This window comes from Protopterus annectens, chromosome 8.part0, assembly GCF_019279795.1.
Source record: "Protopterus annectens isolate FY-2018-M chromosome 8.part0, PAN1.0, whole genome shotgun sequence".
Taxonomy (NCBI): Eukaryota; Metazoa; Chordata; order Ceratodontiformes; family Protopteridae; genus Protopterus; species Protopterus annectens.
In genome coordinates, this window is record NC_056741.1 from 226,519,877 (window position 1) to 226,542,849 (window position 22,973).

Consider the following 22,973-nt stretch of genomic DNA (forward strand, 5'->3'; position numbering starts at 1 on the left):
TAATTCCAGAAAATAGGAAAATGGAAGAAAATCTGCAGAGGATAGCAATGTGCTCTTAGAGAGGCTCTGCATAATTATGAAACAGTTTATTTTTTAAACGTTGGCTTATTATACATCTAAAAACAAGTACATTAGCATTAATCACAATGTTTTAGGCATGCCTGTGCATTAGAAATTGTTTATAAAAAGAGTATCTTCCTGTGAGATTAAGTCTTGTTTCCTTTCTGACTGAGAATTTTTAGCTAACTGAAGATACTCGTGCCTGCATTAGAACGTCGGCAGTATGAGAGTTTGATCCATGCAACTGCCTGAAACTATATCATTCAACATGGATAATAATGAGTAGCCTTAACTAAAATGTTCACACAGTGATTACTGTCCCCATCTTTTCACAGATATATGCACAAGTAAACTGACATGAAAAGTCATGTGTGATAAGTCCAGAAATTGCAGAAATGATTATTGCAGCACAATCCTCTCCATCAGAATCCTGACGATGGTTATTGTCAGGTTGCCCAACATCCCATTTCCTAAAGAAAACAGAAAATAACAGATTTTAATTAACATTATAGGGAAACGTTGTAATACCTTTATTATCCCGTCAGCTTTATTTCTGCTGTACTGATAAGTAATGAGGACATCACAAACTTCAAAGAATACTCATCTAATTCTGCATATTTCATATTTTGTCTTCATGAAATGGGTTGACACAGTGTCAGATTCCTTCTTTAATTTCCACCAATGGTAGCTACATGCAAAATGATGTGCTTTTATGAATTCCTGTGGAAGAACTGATTGTTGCAGTGGTGAGCAGTAAACTCTAAAAAGGAAATTAAGAAAATCTAAACCTGTATCATGTGGGAAGAAGTCTCCTACATATAGCCCTCAAGTAAGGAGTCATTATTCATACCTCTCTAATAGTGTATCCAACTATCTAAGGTCAAAATGAAGGGGAAACAAGGAGATGATTCAGAAATTGCTACTAAATAGGATTATATGTATATGCAAAGGGTTTCCTGCCTGTATCACTGTCACATGATTCAGAAACAGAATTACAGGTCACTCAGTTTACCATACTGACAACTGAATAAAACACTAATTATGTGAGTATACTGTTCGTTTCTGTGATGCAGTGAGTAGCTGAACAGAACATAATATAAAAGCATGGTCTGGGATCAGAGAGAATGCCATGAATTTTTACAGACAATACCTGCCATGATCAGAATTCTTTGGGATGGTAGGGTTTATTGCATAGTGGGTGTACAGCAGTGAAAGCTGTGTACCCATAATGCAGTAGAATACAGTTTCCATTGAAGGAGAAGGGTGACAGGTCTTGCAATGCAGAGCCATTCAAGTGCACATTCATAGGTTTCTGGATACAGTTGGTATCCAGAGAAGGGATGTCAGCTCAAATGGCATAGAGCCATTAAACAGTGTATCTACATTTCATCTTAGTGGAGCTAACAACCAAGACAGAAAATATAAACTCAACGGTCATAGTGACATGCACATGTGCACCCAATCTTCTGCTTGGCATAGGTGTCATGCAAGGAGCAAAAGTACAGTAAATGACCATGCAGCTGTACACCCACAGTGCCACAGCTCACAAACTTTAGCTGTAAAGGGGGTTTTGATACCACAAAGTCTTACAACAGTGTGTGTTGTGCATCCATATTCCTACATTGTACAGAAGATGTTAGTAAACTTTCACATGTGTATCTTATGTCAGTTAGATGGTTTTGGCTATGAGCTACATCCTGTGATACTAATATGGATTTATCTTAACAATTATGAGTTATATTGGGTATGTGTGGGCATAATAACACACTCCACTCACAAGTCTCCCATGAAGCAGGCATTTTGTTTTGATGGCTTAACCTGTTACTGAAAGGGACATTTCACAAAATGTGCTTTACTTTGATTTGCTGACAGTACTGCTCCAACTAAATGCACCTTATATTTTTATTTGTACTTGTTTTTTTGGGATAGAGCACTGATCTCCATGGACCTTTTTCTGACTCAGGGAGATGTGTCTGGTTAAGTGACATGCTCAGTGTCACACAGTTAGGCAATGGAGGCTGAGGGAATCAAACCTTGCACCACTGGACCACAGATCCATATATCTAATCTATATCTATATCTATGTCTATAATCTATACATCTCCCTCTGTCTCTCTGTATATATATATATATATATATATATATATATATATATATATACTAGCTGTACCCGGCCATGCGTTGCTGTGGCTCAGGTTGCTGAGGCTCAGTCTGGTTAAATGGAAAAGAAAGAAAAGAGAAAGTGTACGTTTCTAATATGTTTAATTTCACAATGCTTGTGGGTATACAATATTTTTTGTTGTTCCATTGTCTGTGCAGATATAGAGATTGTCTGTTTTGCCGACTCTAGAACATGCAACATATAATTGTCCATGTTAGAAGCAATCTGTGTGTAGATCTAAACCGCACAATTCTAAAGATTGGCCCTGAGCTTTGTTGATGGTGATTGCAAACGCCAATCAAATTGGGAATTGCAATCTCTTAAATTGGTCCAATAATCAATGCTAGGTGCTGAAATGGTTCCTCCAAAGGCACACACAAGCGAAGCAAAAAACAGAAAAATCCTGGAAGAACACCGCTGGATGCTTCAAGTAGTAAAAATAAGAACTTTTAATAAAAGCTGGTACAAAACAGATGAGCGCTTTCGGGTTGGTAGCCCTTCATCAGATGAATAACAGACACCAAAACTCACAATTTAAACAAAACATCTTCCAATCAGCATCTAGTAAAAAACCCGCCTATTTTTCAGGGTGGGTTTCACTGGGATGACATCATTAAGACCCGGCCACCTGTGCGCCATCAGCTGTATAATCCATCTAGACTCAATTAATTCAGTTAATTGTTTGATGTCTCCACCCCTTCTACCCAAACTAACATTAACTATAGCCCTAAAGCTAAAATTGTGTGTGGGATTATCTTGAATATGTCTAAAGAGGGCATTGTGCTGATCACTGTTCCTAATGGCAGATAAATGCTGTAGGATCCTGACCTTAAACATATTGTTGGTTTTGCCCACATAAATCAAGGGCAAGAACCACAATTGGCCAGATAAACAATGTCCTTTGTTCTACATGTAGCCCTGGCTTTTAAAGAAAAGATTCTACCTGAGACAGGATGCAGAAAAGTAGTGTCCTTATTGATAAAGGCGCAGACCTTACAGGTACCACAAGGTACAGTGCCTGCTTGTGACTTAAAACTCAGTTTTTTGGAGTGATACTCTCCACATAACAGATCTTTTAAGCTCTTGTTCTTCCTGTATGCAATACAAGGGCTAGATCCTACTAAACCCCTAATCCTATCATCACTTACTAGAATGTTCCAGTTCTTTTTAACAATCTCACCTATATCATTAATGTTACTACTATATGTGGACATTACTTTAGGTTTAAGAATATTGGTGCCATTCTTAGAAGATACATTATGTTCATCTATGGGACGATGCATCCAAGGTCTATACACATGTTTCCTCTTGTGTTTACTACCTTCAACAACCTTGTTCACCATATCTCCCCTATAACCTCTTTCTTCAAAGTAACCTCTCAATTTGCTCATTTCCCCTTCGAAACAGGAATCCTCAGTACATACTCTTGAGATCCTGCCTAGTTGTCCTTCCACAATGTTGGGGAATGTATACCGTGGATGCATGCTATCAAATGAAAGGAGAGTATTCTTCCAAAACTCCTTCCTGTATATACCAGTGGAAAAACCTGTTTCAGTTTGTTCTATGGTGACATCCAAAAAATCTAACTGAGTATAGGAGGTACTTTTAGTAAATCTGAAAAACGTGGTGGTGGAATGTAGGAAAGATATAAACTCATCCAAGCAAGCTCATGTTTACTATCCTCTGTATTAAGCCTGGAGTGTCACACAAATTTGTAACCCCCTCAGCCGACAAAATACCAGCTGAATATCTCCTGCTAGGAGCTAAAGCTATTGCCTACCCGATCTCTATACTTATCAACAGAACCATAAAAGAAAGTACAATACCTTCACTCTGGAAAATCTCCCACATCATACCTCTCTTCAAAGGGGGTGATTCTTTTGAGTATTCTAACTACCGCCCCATAGTGCTGCTATCTCCTATTGCTAAAATAATGGAGAAATGCATCCACAAACAGTTACTTAGTCACCTCCTAAACAATAATCTCCTCGCAAACTGCCAACATGGATTTCGTCCCTTCCATAGCACCACCACAGCCTTATTATCCTTTATTGACTCCATTAATAATTTATTTTATTTATTTATTTTACATTTGTATCCAATAATTTCTCCTCATGTTTACTATCCTCTGTATTAAGCCTGGAGTGTCACACAAATTTGTAACCCCCTCAGCCGAAATACCGAAATAATAACCTACTTTCATCAGCATTCTTTGTCGACCTGTCAAAAGCCTTTGACATGGTGAACCACCAACTACTCTTACATCGCTTAAAATCTCTTTCTCTTGACAGCATTGCCTTAAACTGGTTTACCTCCTATCTTCAAAATCGGAAACAAGCAGTGTTATGGAACACCAATCTTTCTGAACTTCTGCCCACCACTTTAGGAGTCCCTCAGGGCTCCATCTTAGGTCCTCTTTTATTTTCCATCTTTATTAATGACCTACATCTTGTCACCCCTCTAACTACTTGTATTCAATACGCTGATGATACCACCATCATTTGCTCTGCCACCAACCAAACTGACCTACACTCTTTTACCCAAAAAACTTTCACCACCATAGAGCAATGGTTCTCTAATCACTGTCTCCTCCTAAACTCTAAGAAAACTAAACTTCTCCTCTTCTTACCTACACACCAATCCCCCACTATTAACTTCTCTCTTACCTCTAACAATGGCACCCTTATCTCTCCTGATCAAACAACCAAACTTCTAGGCATAACTATTGACAACCTACTTAAATTTGACTTTCATATCAACTCAATCATAAAAGCAACAAATAGAAAATTAGGTTCTCTCTATAGAATCAAATCTTTCCTAACTCCTGAAGCAAGAACTACCATAGCTAGAACCCATCTTATCTCTACACTACTATATGCTTCCCCTATATATACTAACCTTTCTAAATACAACATCAATAAGCTTACAGCAGCCTACAATAACATTGCCAGATTTGCCACTGCCTCCCCATATAAAACACATCACTGCCGGAACCTCCGCTACCTGGGATGGCTAGAACTACCCCACCTAATTCAATACTATCAGCTTACCATAGCCCAGAAAGCCCTTCACCACCCTGAAAATACACCTATGCTCTCCACCCTTATAAAACCCTACAACAACATAAAAAACCTTCGCTCATCTAATAAAACACTGATTCAAACTTCTCTATCAAAGAACACCGCAGGTGACTCTATATTTTCCAACTCAGTTGGTAAAATTTGGAATAAACTTCCTCCAGACCTAATAGCCCAAACTTCCATCACACTGTTTAAAACTAAACTAAAACACATTCTAACCAACCACTGGCTATGCTCATGCAATAACCCAAGCTGATCTTTACAACTCCTCACATCTCCTGCATCCTTTACACTTTCTCCCAGCTCCACTTTTTTTCAGTGTTTTCATTTCTACTAGAAATGCTGTCTCTTATCTATCAACTATACTCTTCTCTACATTCTATTGCTAACTTTTTTTTTTCTACTAGAAATGCTGTCACTTATCTATCAACTATACTCTTCTCTTCATTCTATTGCTAACTTTTAAACATCCTAATTTCTGCTGCTTCATACTACACATTCCAGTACTTAAGTATCAGCTTTATCTCCTATTAGCTATCTGTACTTCCTCATATTGTGGTTTAAATGCCTTGAGTATTTTTGTTCTTGAAATGCCTTGTGTATTGTGTATATGCTTTGTGCGCTTGAAATGACTTATGTATTGTGTTTCTACTTTTTTTTTTTATCGTGTATTAGATAGCGGAGCTTTACTCCTCGGGCCTCCACTGAAAATGGACATGTATCCAGTTGGACTAGCCCGGTTAACAAATGTAAAATAAATAAAATAAATACTTGTGGAAATATATGCAGTGGGTGCATACTTGAATGGTGTAAAGAGTTATTTCTCCAACATTCTTTCCTTAAGGTCTGAGTTTTAACAGATCCATCTAGTTTTCTCAAGACTGTAAAATCCAAAAAGTCAATCTCATTCTTTGAGCTATTCACCTCAAAATCCAGAAATCCAGTAACTGTTCCTAAATAGTTAATGAACATATTCATCTCTCTCTCCTCACCATCCCACAGCAGAAAAACATCAACCACAAATCTCTTATAGTATAGGAGCTGTTCCCTCCATGTATTGCAGTTGTTAAACACAAAGTCCAGCTCCCATTGTGCCATAACTATATTGGAATAAGAGTTGGCACATGACGTCCCCATCACCACCTCCCATTTCTGTATAAAGTAGCGATCATCATACATGAGGATGTTGTTCTCTAGGATGATTTCTAGTAGGGAACATAATCACATAATTCCAACAGGAGTGTAGTCATTAGTCATGTGAAGGAATTTTCTAATAGATTCAATACCATACCCATTTGGTTTGATCGTCAATAAACTTATTAAGAAGTCTTCCGTGTCTCTCTATACAGTTTTAGCTTTATTCAGTGCTCCTTTCAACCTTTGTTCAGTGTAAACAGACAAGGGCTCCATAGCTCACCCAGACCAACAGACTATAGGATACATCGGGGTGGGGGGTGAAGTCATTGTTTGTGGATCTTGGGCAAACCTTTTATTACTGGAACAACTGGATCCTTCACTTGGAAATATTCATATAGTTCCTGCGTGATCAGATGTGTGATCATAAGACCATATAAACCATTTTCAATATCCAATATAATTTTATCCAGTTCATATCTTTGTATAGGTTTATATGTGTCTTTGTCACTCAACAACCCGAGCATCTTATGTTCATGCCATTCTCTATCCATAATAATGAAAGCACCCCCTTTGTCTGCTGGTTTTACTATTATCTGGTCATTATTCATTAATTGTTGTAAGGCATTCCTTTCTCTTTTACTCAAATTATGAAAGCCTTTATAGCCATTATCTTTCCTCAACTGGAATACTTCTTTCTCACATATCTTTACAAAGACAGCAAGTATCGGATGTAATACTGGCACCTCCTATATAAATGGCCATATGAAAGAGAGGAAAGATAGACATGAGGAAAAAAGGTCTGTAATAAATGAACTAGACAGAACTATATTGAATTCTACTGATACTAACTCAGTGACGGCTATGATGGGGCTGGTCTCTAAAGGAGTGAATAATGAAATCCAGTCCAGTGGGACTAATACACTCAATGACACTACTGAGTCATGATCTGATACCAACAATTGGCCAGAAGGTGCACACCCCAAAATCTCTACTATGTACTTTTTTTCAAACTTTCCGATTTTTCTGAAACAGAAAGAGCTGTACAAGAGAAATTGGTCACAGAGCAGATACTGGAAGAAACACAAGATATCCACATGACTTCATAAGCACTAGATTTGGTGGTGAATTTATCCAATTATGTACTTATGGAAAAAGATCAGATGACTTAGTGGTTAAGGTCTTCGCCTCTCATGCACAAGGTTTGATCCTGACCTCCGACCAATGCCTGTTTGGAGTTTGCATGTTCTCCCTATGTCTCCATGGGGTTTTTCCCATGTCCAAAAAACATGCTAAATGTTTTCATCTCAAACTCACCAATGAATGGAGTTGTGGGCAGCAGCACAGACTCTACATGGTGCCCTATAGGGGGAAGAGTTGTACAGACCAACTGCTTTGGGCATCTACTGTGGTGCGCAGTATCCTCAAGATAGGAGAACACGGATCACAGACTGAGGACCATGGCAGGGTTAGCCACTTGGTGTAAAATATGGCTCTAGGTGATTCTGTCATGTTGACTAATGTCGTCAAAAAATGGCATGGGTAGTTACCAGTTATAAGTGGGTTGAAGACCCGGCCTACTTCACCCATGCAAGGGACCCATGTTATCAGTGAGAGGGGTATATGTGCCCCTATTTGCCAGTGTATGCTCACATTAAAGCCAGCAGCCCTGGGTCAATAAGCTACTGGCTGGCCGGTGTCTAGTTGCCCAGCCTGGGTTACCTGGGATAGCATTAAAACAAGTGTTTACTAATAAGAGCAATCAAGAAGGAAACACTGACATTATTAGAACCTTTAAGAAACTAAGTCTTATGGTGCCAGTATTACATCCGATACCTGATGTCTTTGTAAAGATATGTCAGAAAGAAGTATTTCAGTTGAAAAAAGTTAATTAGATAGAAAGGCTTTCATAATTTGTGTAAAAGAGAAAGGAACACCTTACAACAATTAATGAATAATGAGTGGATAATAATAAAACCAGCGGACAAAGGAGGTGCTATCCTTATTAAGCTAGAGAATGGTATAAACACAAGATGCTTGGGCTGTTGAGTGGCAAAGAATCATATAAACCTATACAACTACATGAACTAGATAAAATTATATTGGATATTGAAAATGGTTTATATGATCTTAAGATCACACATCTGGTCACGCAGGAACTATATGAATATTTCCAAGAGAAGGAACCAGTTGTTCCAGTAATAAAAGGTTTGCCCAAGATCCACAAAGAATGACTTGACCCCCCAGATGCATCCTATAGTCTGTGGGCCTGGTTGGGCTATGGAGCCCTTGTCTATTTATACTGAACAAAGATTGAAAGAAGCACTAAATAAAGCTAATACTGTATAGAGAGGCACAGAAGACTTCTTAATAAGTTTATCATCTTATTGTCAGATTAGTCCACCAAATGGAAGGATGTTGCTGGTAACCATGGATGTAAGAAGTTTATTCACGGTCATACCAAAAGGGTATGGTATTGAATCTATTAAGAAATTCCTTCACATGACTAATGACTACACTCTTGTTGAAATTATGCAGTTATGTTCCCTACTAGAAATCATCTTAGAGAACAATGTCCTCATGTATGATAATCATTACTTTATACAAAAATAGGGGGTGGCGATGGGGACATCATGTGCCAACTCTTATTCCAATATAGTTATGGCACAATGGGAGCTGGACTTTGTGTTTAACAACTGCAAGACATCCGGTGAATATGTTCATTAACTATTTAAGAATGACTACTGGATTTTGAGGTAAACAGCTCAAAGAATGAGATTGACTTTTTTGGATGTTACAGTCTTGAGAAAAGTAGATGGATCTGTTGAAATTCGGACCTTTAGGAAAGATACTCTTTACGCTGTTCAAATATGCACTCAAGGCATATATTGCCACAAGTAATTAAAAACTAATTTTTGCAACAGTCTAGGCTTAATATGGAAGATAGTAGATATGAGGAGAAAGTATTGGATAATAAAGATGAATTGAAAGAAAGGGGATATAAAGATACAGAAATTAATAGCATTGCCATAGAAATACAACAGCAGAGGAAAACAAAAGGCAAACCATATTTTCATAGGAATATTGAGAATGACAATGGATATATAAGAAAATCAGAACCATTAGTTATGAGATGTATGCTTACTTATAGTCAAGATGTACAGCGAATATGTAGTATAATAAGAAAACAGTACTATGCAGAAAATGCCCAATAGCAACCAGAATACCTCTGCAAACACAGTAAAGGCAAACAAAAATCCAGAAAAAATGCTGAGGTTAGGCTCCAGTGTCCAAATCAAAGTAAAAAAGCAGTCTTCAGTCTTCAATAAAGGTAAAAAAGCAGACTTGAATCGAAGAATAAAAGTATAAGAAGTCTTCTTTATTGTCACAAGTTTTTGCTATAAAAATAGGATGAATTTGAAGTAATTATTATGTAAAGATAGGCATGTACATTCAAGGGATACATGGGCACAAAGAAATGGCACTTTTAATTGTGGCCATTGTACAGCTTGCCCATATATATTGCAAGATCAATGCTTTCAACATCCAACGACATACAGATCTTATAGCCTGAGGAAGCATTTCAGTCAGGATGCAAGCGCATCTAAGGGACATAAAAAATAAGATCCCTATGAATGCTTTAAGTAAACACATAATATTGAACAGTAATCACTCCTTTCAGTTCATGGGTTTAAAAGTGGTATATCCTAGTCCAAGAAGAGGTAATCTAAAGGAACTAACGGAATATGAAAAAACAAAATGGCTAGCTGATTTGAGAGCAGATAAGGAACCGGGCCTAAATGAATTGCTTCCATTGAAGCCAATTTTAAGAAGGCTTCATCTTAAAAGATGAATCTGATTGGGCACTCCCCCTATATAATCACAGTTGTGATTGGACACATAGATCTGAAGAAGGCCAAGGCCAAAAGCGCTCATCTTGCTTTTAACCTGTTTTTATGGTATTAATAAAGTTTCCATTGTGGTATCACTTTCTTGCTTATTTTTGGACATCATTTACAGATTCATAGGTTCATAAGTAAATACTACTCTAGTGGCCCTTGTGCACCATTTTAGGTATAGCCATTTTCCCCTTTTTGTTTTAGAAATCTGATTTGGTTATAGATTTGCCTTCCTCCATCCCATGGGCAATAATTATATATTACCCATAATAATAAGAATAACTCAGATCATACCATACTTAATTTGAAGGGACCCATGTCTGGGATAAAGCATTTAGAAGCTCTTTCTGCCCATGAGTAGTACAAGGGGTAGTCCTGGGGTAAATTTTCTGTTATCATCCATAGATTTAAGTTGCATTTGAAAATGAGCAGGCATGAACTTTGATTTAAATGACTATGTTTTTATGATACCATTTGACTTACTGATGTGCATTAAATCCAACAGTAATGGGTCAGAGGATGCCTTGTATGCCAGGCACAGGTCGCCTCTTAGCAGTCTGTAGGATACTGAGTATAATGGCAGTGCTTTGTGTCGGTTCATGTGAGACGTTGTTTAGATATGTATCCTTTTAGTAAAGTATACCTCATGAAACTTACAGACAGACAAATAAAATAGCCATAAAAAGGTAAAATAATAAAAATGAATGGCTAAAAACACAAATTGACTTTATTACACAAAACTCCAACTGGTAAGCACTTTCATTCCCTTCATGGAACTTCTTCAGGACCAAGTTGTATAACGAACACACTTATTTAAATACATAATAATAAACATGTGACCCAAAGCACTTAATGACGTAATCCTTTCCTTCTAAGAGCAACTTTAAAGTTTTCCCTATCATTTAATCCAGGGTATACAACTGCATTCAGCCTGATTTGCCAGCAATATTCTCTCCAGTCCATTTCATCTTCTGCATCACACCTATGATCAAAACAATTAACTTCATCAATTATTACAAATTTGAAGCATGCCTCATTTTTTTTTAACAAATGTTTTTGCTTAACATGTTTTGCCAAGGCATTGCTTACATCAGTCTTGTCTACTGCTCTTATATGTTCATTGACTCACATGTAGAATTCTCTAATGGTTCTTCCTCTGTAGAATGCTCGACATAATTCACACAGAGCCATGTATACCACAGATTTGTACCTCCAATTATATAAAGTATTCAACCTAATTTCAAAACTTCTTACTGTCACTACAAAATTCTTAACTTCTTTCATATATTGACATAACTTACATCTTTTCATCCCCACTTCCAACACATCAGGCATATTTGAGCATAAATTCCTTTTCTGAAAGTCTTTTAAACTTTTTCCTCACATCTTTTCATCCCCACTTCCAACACATCAGACATATTTGAGCATAAATTCCTTTTCTGAAAGTCTTTTAAACTTTTTCCTCTTTTAGAGACAAAGACAGGATCTCCCCCTATAACATTTTAATGTCTTGAAAATTCATTAAGAATCTCCAGTTCTTCTTGATTATTCTTTTGATTTTACTTTCATCTACTGAATTGTCTAAAACACATGCTAGGGAACAATCATTTTCATGTTCTTTTTACTTGCTATTTACATTTGCTACCTTATGTTCCCTTACATTTTTTACTTCCATCCAATAATTGTTAATAATGTTCTTGGGATACCCTCTTTCTTGAAATTTCCTTTTATATTCTTCATATTCTTTTTCAAAAAATACTGCCTCGTCTGTTAACCTGCTTATTCTAGTGAATTGCCCCTTCATAATGTTTTTTTTTTTCATTTTTTTCAGGCTAAACTTATGCATACTATTGTAGTGGAAATAGCTTTTACTTTGCACTTCTTTTTTATAAATCTTAACTTTTAAAGCATTGCTAGATCTATACACATTCAGGTCCAAAAAATGAATGCTGTCCTTCCTAGAATTAAATGTCTACCAAAGATAACTTGCGGATTCATTCACATGTGTAATAAAATCTAAGAGTTCTTTTTCAGAACCCTCCCAAATAAAAAAAAAAAACAAATCATCAATAAAATGCCTGTACATGATGAAATGTTTTGCAAAAAACTGATTCTAAAATAACTTCTTTTTCTCAGTTCATCGGGACTATATTTGTATAGCTGGGGGCCATAGAAGCCCCCATAGCTACACCATTTTTCTGTCTGTATATTTCATCATTCTACTAAAAAAAATTATAAGATAAAATATCATCCAACATTTCTGTGAACAATCTCACTTGTCTAGTGTTAAATAATCTTAAAGTACGAAGCTCCCTATTCACCATTTCCAACCTTTCTACATTTGGTATGATTGCATATAATGAAGCAATATCTGCTGTAACCAACCACATGGAATCATCTATTTTCACATTCTTCACTAAAATTTTAAATTCAGTGGAATCTTTAATATACGATATACTTTATACGATTAACTTCTGTAAATATTTATCTATGAAGATGGCTAGAGGTGCCATCTTACTGCCTTGACTGGCTGCTATCAGCCTAAAATCAGGGCAATTCAAGTTTTTATGGATTTTAGGAAGTCCAGAGAAACCTTCCTAGTTTCAGTTTTTCTACTCTAAAAAAACTCCACTGTTTGTCAATCAAATTATCTAAAAACGTTCTTCTATACAAGCATCAACTCCATATGCTTTTTTTAACAGAGGCCCACATTGTTATTTGGTACACCTTGTCATCATTTAGTATCAAGGTCATTTTCTACATAAAATGTCGTATTAAGCACTACAACTGGATTGCCTTTATCTGCTTTTGTAATATACAGCTTAATGTCATTTTTTAACTCAAACAATGCATTTATTTCTTCTTTGTTTAAATTATAAAGTACAGGTTCACTTTTGTCACACAATCATTTTCTCACATCATTCTCACGTTATCAAAAAAGCTTCCAGTTCTAGCCTAAATGGATTAAACACACTAGGTTTTCCTGAATAATTATTTTTCCTGACCCTTATTAGAGTTGTTACAGTCTTTAAATAAGCATTTTAAATTTAATTATCTAACAAATTCTCTAAGTGCATTTATGGTATTTATCAAGTCGACCCTAGCAGAAGGCATGAAAGTCAACCCCCTGCTTAATACCATAATATGGTGTTTCACCACATTAGACAAATTAATAATTTTAAATGAGTCAGTCACAGTACCTTGGTTCGATGGTTGTAACTTTTTGCCCTGAAATCCCTCTCGCCACCTTCTTTTTTTCCAGAAGAAATTTTCTTTTGTTGATTGACTCCCCCCTTGTTGCTGTGGATTCTGGGATGCTACTTGAGCCCATGATTTCAAACCTGTCCCTCCATCTTAATATACATCCACCTATGGAAAATTTCCTTTGTTGGACTTGGTGCTAGTATTTCTATAATAATTATTCCCTGTCTTTCTTTTTTGAGTTGTGTTCCTCTGTTTTCTGTCACATAATCCACTGACTGCACTTCAGAGCTCATTCTCCTGCATTTTGCTGTGCTATTCTGTCTAGCAACATCATTGTCACTTCCTGAATCCGCCCAATTCATTCTCTTCATTAGTTTGAAAGGCAGCAGATTCAGGACACTCATTGCTATTGTTAAAGAAACAGTTCACCCCTTCTTCATAATCCTTTCCGTCTCTTGCAAATTTTTTCATTTTGCATTTCTTTTGAGACTCATTTTCAGCTGCAACTTTATCCAGAATCCTAGACCATTTAGCTTCAAAGTTGCTTGCTGAAATAGTATTTTTGAGTCTATTATAGCTTAAAATAATAATATTATTCAATGTAGTCATAGTTATTATGTTTTCTTCCAACAATAGCCTCACATAGTGAAGCCCTGTACTTTCATTCAGGGCTTGCCAACCATCTAAGAGCTCTTTAGAAAAATTGTCTCCTGGAGGTGCACAGTTTACTCTCAAGCCCCTAGGTACTCTATTTGCTGATAAACAGGCTTCAGAAAATAAAGTGTCCCAATGTAGTCTCATATTTCAACACATTTTTTTTTAATGTGTTGAATACATCACCTACTGACAATTCAATAGCAGCTGTGTTGTTCAGCAAATTAGGTTCCAATAAAAATGGATTGTCTTGTCCTTTGAGACAATCAAACAACACGTTGTCTGTGGGCTATGACACAGCTGGAGTGCTATTAAATCTTTTTGGAATAGCACCCAAATTCGAATGTCCAGGAACACCCACACTGCTATTAACAGGATTCACTCTTTCAGACTGGGAAGCCACTTTTTCCACCAAACCTCTGCCATTGTCCAACAGTGAATCCTTAGGTGTGTCATGTAGGGTAAATCCCGATGGACATAATTCACACAGAGCCATGTATACCACATATTTGGACATGAAATTGTACAAATTATTCAACCTAATTTCAAAACTTCTTGCTATCACTACAAAATTCTTATATCCAGCATTCTATATAGGAAGAACCCTTAGAGAATTCTACATGTGAGTGAAGGAACATATAAGAGCAATAGACAAGATTGATGTAAGCAATGCCTTGGCAAAACATGTTACTCTTGTTGCCATAGCACAGTTGACGTTTAAGGGACCTCTTATTTTTAAAGGCAAAACTAGGTGCATCTTCTATAAAACTATCCAGGTCTCTAATAATTTTCAAGATGTTCCAATTTCTTTTAAATTCTTCCCAAAAAATACTAATGTCCCTGCTAAAAGTAAGGGGGGATCTAAGTTTACCATCATTACTGCTATTCACCTGTGGTGTATTATTGGCTCCCTCAGAAAAAAAGGGTCTACCTCTGGTGTTTCTTTCTCTCTTCATTTCACCTACATATTTATCATACATATCACCAGGATACCCCCTCTAAAAACTCTTCTTTAAGCTTATCTAATGCTGCCTTAAGCTGTGACTCATCATGATGTAGTCTCATCAGCCTAAGGATTTGCCCTTTCACTAAATTTTTACCTACAAATTTTGGATGCATGCTGTCTTTGTGTAGCAAAGCATTTTTTTAGAGTCTATTGAAATAAGGCCAGCTGATAAAGGTGGAGGCGTTGTGGTGGAGGTGTTGTGGTGTTGGATAAAGATCAATATATGACACAAATGAGATTATTATTAGAGGAAGAGAATACATATCAGATAATAACCCGAATACATGCTAAGGGAATAACAGATAGAATTTCTGTTATGTTGTTTGATCTTTTAGTTAATGGGATGATTACAGAAGATCTATTTAAGTACTTTACTATTGAAAATCCAGTATTTCCAGCTATATATGGATTAGCTAAAGTATATAAGAACTTGAGGACTCCACCTATGAGACCTATAGTCTGAAGCAAGGGGTGGGCTACAGAGCCCCTGTCTATTTATGTAGAAAAATATCTGCATCCTGTGCTAGAGACATGTAGTAGTGTATTGAAAGACACTAGAATGTTTCTAGAGTTACTATATAGCAAGACTAAAGATCTAACTGAAACATTTTATTTTGTTACACTAGATATAGTCTCTCTATTTACAGTCATACCCAATGCCTGGGGTGTTAAAAACATCAGAAGCCTGCTGCATTCTAAACGTGTTTTTACCAATGAAAAGATCAGGTTGATATGCTCTCTACTTGAGATTATCCTAGAAAATAACCTGTTTAGTTTTGGAGATGTAATGTACCTTCAAAAGATTGACGTGGCAATGGGCACTCCGTGAGCCAACAGCTACGCCAATCTTGTGTTGGTTCAATGGGAATGTGAATCATTCCTGGAGAAAGAGGAATTTAGGAACAACTTAATTTGGTATACTCGTTTTGTTGATGACATGTTTTTCTATGAAAAGGTACGCAAAATGAACTTACTTCATTTATTGAATATCTGAATGGCACTATCTCTTTCTTGAAATTTACCATTTAATTTTCACAGGAAGAGATAGAATTCCTTGATGTTAAACTAATGAAATCAGATATTCTAGGGATTCAGACAAGTATTCACAGGAAACCCATGAGGAAAAATGCTTTGCTACATAAAGACAGCATGCATCCGAAATTTGTAGGTAAAAATTTAGTGAAAGGGCAAATCCTTAGGCTGATGAGACTACATAATGGTGAGTCACAGCTTAAGGCAGCATTAGATAAGCTTAAAGAAGAGTTTTTAGAGAGAGGGTATCCTGGTGATATGTATGATAAATATGTAGTTGAAATGAAGAGAGAAAGAAACACCAGAGGTAGACCCTTTTTTCTGAGGGAGCCAATAATACACCACAGGTGAATGGCAGTAATGATGGTAAACTTAGATCCCCCTTACTTTTAGCAGGGACATTAGTATTTTTTGTGAAGTATTTAAAAGAAATTGGAACATCTTGAAAACTAAACTGAAACCCTTTTTAAAAGCTAGGACACTTAATCATTAATGAGTTATTATTAGACAAATGTATTTTTTGCTATACTTTTTACTATTTTTTAAATGAAGTTCTTAATATGAAGTTTTAGCATGCATAATTGAATAATTGATGTTCACAATTAATGTTTTAATTGATTATTGAGTGTATAAAAGTAGGTGTATGAAAAGATTTTATTTGAGTCTGATGAAAAGATTTTATGTGAGTCCGATGAAGCAGTCGAGAGGATCATGAAAGCACTTTTTGTCTCTACAATTAAAGTGGATTTATATCAGCCATGGTGACTGGCTCAGCTTGTTTTTCTTTATAACTTATTTGGGACAAATCTTCCTCCATGATGACTAAGTCATTTGTGGATTAAATTGCTGCTTCCTGCTTGCAACCATCTGCAAACCTATTCAGTCAGAGCCCTTTGGTATTGCTTTTTACTTCAGAAAAGTAGATGCCAAACAGGGGAGGTCCTGGCACAAAACCCTGAAGGTCTTCAATTGTGATTGGTCTGTTTGTAGAGGTAACTTCCCTTGTTTTGATTATCTGTATCCTATATGTGAGTCAGTTGAAAAAACAGTGGGTGATATTGGTGTTTATTCCCAGTTTTTTTAGCTTTTCTACTATGCCTGAATGGGGAATTGTGTCAAAAGCTTCAGCCAGGCCGAGGTATGTGGTGTGTATTATTTTGCTTTTATCCATTTCTTTGGTGACGTTTTCAAAAAATCCATTAAGTTGGGTAAGCATGACCTGCCCTTGATTAATCCAAACTATGACTAGTCCAGTGTTTGGAGGTTCCCTATGTCCTGAATGGCTGGCCAGACTCATGGGTCTGTAATTGGCTGGGTCTATGATAGGTCCTCCATTATGGAGGAGAATGACTGCAGCTGTTCTCCATTCACTTGGTACAAAACTTGTATGGAGGCTGAGATTCAACAGCATTGTTATGGGTGTGTCTAAATCATGCTTCATGATATTTAAAATTCTTTTCAGTCATGCCTCTTCAAGTATCACTACCTTTTCTAGATAACATCATTGAGGTCTTACAGTAAAGGGACCGAATGAAGAGATGAGTGTCTGAATGGAGAGATGATAAACTCAGCAAGTAAAAAGAGAGTAATATTGCTGGAATTGAATTCATCATCGAGTTTTGGTGAGTACCTTCATGAGGTGGACCCTGTTTTTATAAAATCTCACCAAGATGACCCTGATATATATATATATAGACTGCATCTTATATAGCACATATCATGGAGAGAAGTAGGCTAAATGCTCAGGATAAAAAAGTACCCAATCCTGGTATGTGCACTGGTGCCAGGACTGGAAAAATGACAGAATATAATCCTCAAGTCATGGAAACATTCCTAATATGGGGTTAGGCAGGGTTCAGAGGAAGGATGCACCTCCTTGTTGTAGAAGTTAGTAGTAGTCCACAAAAAACAGAAAAACTTACAGGCCAAATAAGAGCCATAAAATATGATAGAGTGGACTGCTGAGGATAAGAAATAAATTATGTGTTGTTACTATTATGCATGAAGTCCAGAATTTACAAATAGAAAATATTTAAAAAGATTAAGAGAGAAATTTGAGGAAAAAAATACATGCACAAGTAAAACTGTCAAAAGCTTCAAATGCATATTTGTGATCGATCATTAATAATACAGATCCATGAAAAAACATTATATAGACAAAGAAACCTAGGGCTGTTTGGAAAAGAAGTGAATGAGAAAGTGAGAAGATACAAAGAACAAAACCTAGAGATTTTTGAAAGGTATAAAAAATAAATATGGACATGAGAAAGACAGAGAGATCTGATATGGTGCAATATTTATGCAAAGGAGAAAGCCAAATATATTTGAAGAGAAATGCATGCAAAGTACCCAGATATAGAAAATGTTATGATGCAAAAAAGATCAGAAAGGAGCAATATAGAACAGAATATTATTAAGGTAGAAGTTAAACCAAGAGAAGATGCAGTTATGGAATACCTATGAAGTGAAGGATTTAGTGCAGAACGTTTAAGACTAGGGGCTCCAATACCTATGAATTGAAGGATTTAGTGTAGAAAGTCTAACACCAGGGGCTCCAATATCCTAGCCCAGGTCATTACCAACATGGGAAATTGATGCTCCACACCTATGGTCACCCCCTCGTTGGTCAGGTCAGACCATAAGCTAATCACCCTTAACATCCACATCCTACCCGAAACCTCCATAAAAAACTTCTCCAAGGCCAACTTCATGCTACTCAAGTCAGAAGTTCCAAACTTCATGGCACCCATGCAGATGGGAACTGAAAGTTCGACTGCTAAGTCCTACATTAAGACACTGTACAAGCACATCCACTCATGCATGAATTGTGCCATCCCAAATAGAACCAAGATGCTCTCCTCCAAAAAAAGGAAGCCAATCTGGTGGTCCCCTGCCATAAACAAACTTTACAACAAAAGGAAAAAAACTGTTGCAGCAAAGAGGAAAATCCCAGGATGCAAAAAACTCCCTTACCAGCCTCAGTAAGAATCTGAGATCCCTCATAAAATCCAACAAAGCTAGTTATGAAAATAAAATTGCCAAAGATTCCAAAGACAACCACAAGGCATTCTATAACTATGTCAAGAATCTAAATGGCAATGCTCAGATCTGCTCTGAGCTACAATAGAATGGCATTAAATATACTGATCACAAGGATATTGCCAATATCCTGGCAGATTGATTCAGTGCCAACTTCACCCCCCTCTCACCCCCTAAATGGCCCATCTCAATACTGGAAGATTACCAAACTCCGGTAATAATGGCCACACAGGTAAAAAAAACGCACTCTCCATAGATAACAGCATCCATGGGACCAGATGACATCCCGGGCTGTGTACTACATGAACTAAAAATGAACTGGCACCTCACCTAAGTGTCATGTTTAATCATACCCTCACCTCAGGCTTCGTGCCCACTGAGTAGCGCACAGCTACAGTTATCCCATTCCACAAGGGGGGATCCACCTTGTATCCCGGCAACTACCGCCCCCATCAGTTTGACAAGCCTGATCTGCAAGGCCATGGAACGTATTATCATGGAACTTATAAACAAAGACGTTGGCAACCTTAAAACACTGGACCTCACCCAGTTTGGGTTTGTGAAGGGCCGATCTTGTCTCCTGAACCTTATTGACTTCTTTGAATCAGTCTCCAGAGCCGTGGATGAGGGTAAGTCAATCCACGCAGCCTATCTGGACCTCGCCAAGGCCTTTGACACCATTCTCCACTCTGGAATCATGGATAAACTTACTAAGCTGGGCATTAATCCCTACATCACTCGATGGGTTGCCAACTGGCTTACTGACAGAACCCACACTATAAAAGTAGCTGACTCCAAATCCAGCTCCAGAAAATTGACAAGTGGAGTACCTCAGGGTTCAGTCCTGGGACCTCTCTTGTTTGGCATCTACTTCTCTGAAGTACAGGCCAACACTAAGTGACTCTGGCTAACAATGTTCGCAGATGACTGCAAACTGGGAGCCATTATTGAATCTCCAAATGATGTGGATATTCTACAAAAGGGCCTTACAGAAACAGGTGCTTGGTGCCAGAGCCATGGGCTCAAGCTCAATGCCAAGAAATGTATAGTTATCCCCTTTGGGGAAAAACATGTACCCATGAATTATCACATAGGTGGCAGTACACTAAACACCGACAGTGTGATAAGAGACTTAGGGACACAGGTGAACAGCGGTCTCACCTTCAATTACCACATCACCACAACAGTCAGGAAATCCTTCTATGTGGCACACCTCATCACTAAGGGCTTTTCATCCAGAAAAAAGGTCATTGTCCTACTGTACTCATCCCTCATTAGACTCATTATAGAATACAATGCCCCATTTGGTATGTACCTCTCAAGACATCTGCAACAACTGGAAAGGCCGCAGAAATACCTCACTAAAAGAATCACAGGCCTAAAGCAGATGCCTTATGCTGACTGCCTTAAAAAACTCCAGCTATACTCTGTCACATATCGTCTACTCTGAGGCGATCTCTGCTTAACATACAAGGCCATGTCAAACCCAGAGCTGTTGGACATGCTATACTTAAAGAAATCCCAATCCCTCAGAGCCACATGCTCCAGAGATCTAAATCTTGTCATCACAATAAACAAAACATGCTGGAGGGATAGGTTCCTGACCCAGAGACTCCCCAGACTCTGGAATAGACTGTCCATACATGTCAAGCAGAGCGCCTATTTGGCCTTCTTCAAAAGGAACCTTGATGACTGGATGGGGGAAAGGAAATTCACACTGGGGATCATGCCAGTCGCCCTGCTAGACAGGGGTCCAGGGAAGTAAATAGTGTGGGAAGAAATATCCAGGGAATTGTTATGGCTAGGCTTGTATAGGCCCTAGGGCTGATAGCCTAGTACCAAGCTATGAACCTATGAACAGGTTATGTCACTGCATGATAGAAAAATTAGTCCCCATTGTAAGGAGAAACAGGTGGAGGTGAAGATATTTGCTGATTTAGTAGTGGACGGTACCACTCATACTGATGCTGAGGACATCACCAACCTGCTAGCTGACAGATTTGACACAAACTTAACCCCCCCCCCCCATCCCCACCATACATAGCGCAAAGCATACCTGTCACCAGTCCTCTACCTAGTATCTCTAAAGAGCGGGTCATAACCATACTCTCCAATGCCAAAAACACAGCCTCTATGGGACCAGACGACATCCCAGGCTGCCTACTAAATGGTGTAAAACAGGACCTAGTGGAACCACTTGGCAGCCTCTTCAACCACAGTCCAAGTACTGGATTGGTCCCAGCACAGTGGAAAATGGCAACAGTAATTCCCTTGCACAAGGGGGGGCATCAACCAACTCTGGGAACTATACAGCCATAAGCCTAACCAGTATTATCCGCAAGGCCATGTAGAGATTTATCATGGATCTTATCAACAAAGACATAGATGACCTTTAAACTCTTGCCCAGACTAATGTGGCTTTGTTAAGGGTACATAATGCTTATTAAACCTGGTGGATTTCTTCGAGAATGTCACCAAAGCCCTGGATGAAGGCAAAACAGTACATACAGTCTATCTTGACTAAGACAAGCCTTTTGGCACAATCCCCCACTCAGGCATCATTGAGAAACTACAGGAACTCAATGCTTTGCAAGTGTGGTGTGCTCGGCCAAACCATTAACGAATCATACACCAACGGCCAGCAGTCACAATACTAAAACACTAGAATCCAAGGTAAATAGAAAATATTTACTGAGTATCCATTTTAAATTTCTTGTTCAAACCGGTTTCAGCTAACCAGCCTTCATCAGTGAATAGAATTTTCCATCCAATGTGAATAGTGAATATTTATACACAGCCCAAACCAATGGAAACATGGTATGATCCAACAGAATAATTCAAGCAACCAAGTAAGCAATAGGCATCAAAATTTACATCACAAAGTTAATAATAATGTATAAGACATAATAAAACATTACATAACAAAATAATGAAATAAAATATATAACCCAGATTTGTAAATATGTGTGAGTATTATATTAAAGTACATTATTACTTATCTAATTCTAAATAAAGGCACATATGCTATAAATCCAATGCCAAACAGAATATCGCAAGCATATCCTATATATATTACAGTGTAAAAACAAGAAATATATATCCAGAGGGTAAAGAATAGACAATTATATACATATATGTATTTGACATATGGTAACATGTTATCTAAAAGAGCATAAGCCTCATAGGATTCCCTTTTAACCCAAAAATATATATTATTTACATGCCAAGTAAAGAAACTTGGTACATAAAATAATTAATTTGAAAACATGTTTAACCATATATCAATATACATGCAAGCTCCTAAACATATTGAGATTTGATAAAATTTTGCACCCATGGCTATCAATAGCCAATAGGTTCACTTCCTATATATATGGTAACGTTATCTTAAAGCACATAAGTCATGTAGGGTTCCCTCTTTCTAACCCAAAGTATAAGTTATTTGCATGCCAAATAAAAACGTGGTACATTAAATAATTAATTTGAAAACATGTTCAACCATATATAAATATTTATATGCTTATAAACATATTGAGATTTCAAAAAATTCTGGACCAACGGCTACCAATAGCCAATGCATTCACCTTCTGTACCTAACATCTCCAAAACTATTACAAATGATCATTAAAACCTGGAGGAAATAATGCCCCAATATTAATGATCCAATATTTTTCTTTATTGTTTAAGATACTATGCCGACCTTG

General features: G+C 37.3%; 1 protein-coding gene across 1 annotated transcript in view; it reads right to left on the reverse strand.

Moving 5' to 3' along the window:
• Positions 1-22,973, reverse strand: part of LOC122808718 (low affinity immunoglobulin epsilon Fc receptor-like) — a 288,004-nt gene that overhangs the window by 166 nt on the left and 264,865 nt on the right. The window contains exon 6 of the mRNA XM_044079710.1: positions 1-530. This exon is cut by the window's left edge and continues 166 nt beyond it. Coding sequence (XP_043935645.1) covers positions 362-530 — 169 coding nt within the window. The 3' untranslated portion in view covers positions 1-361. The remainder of the gene's footprint in view (positions 531-22,973) is intronic.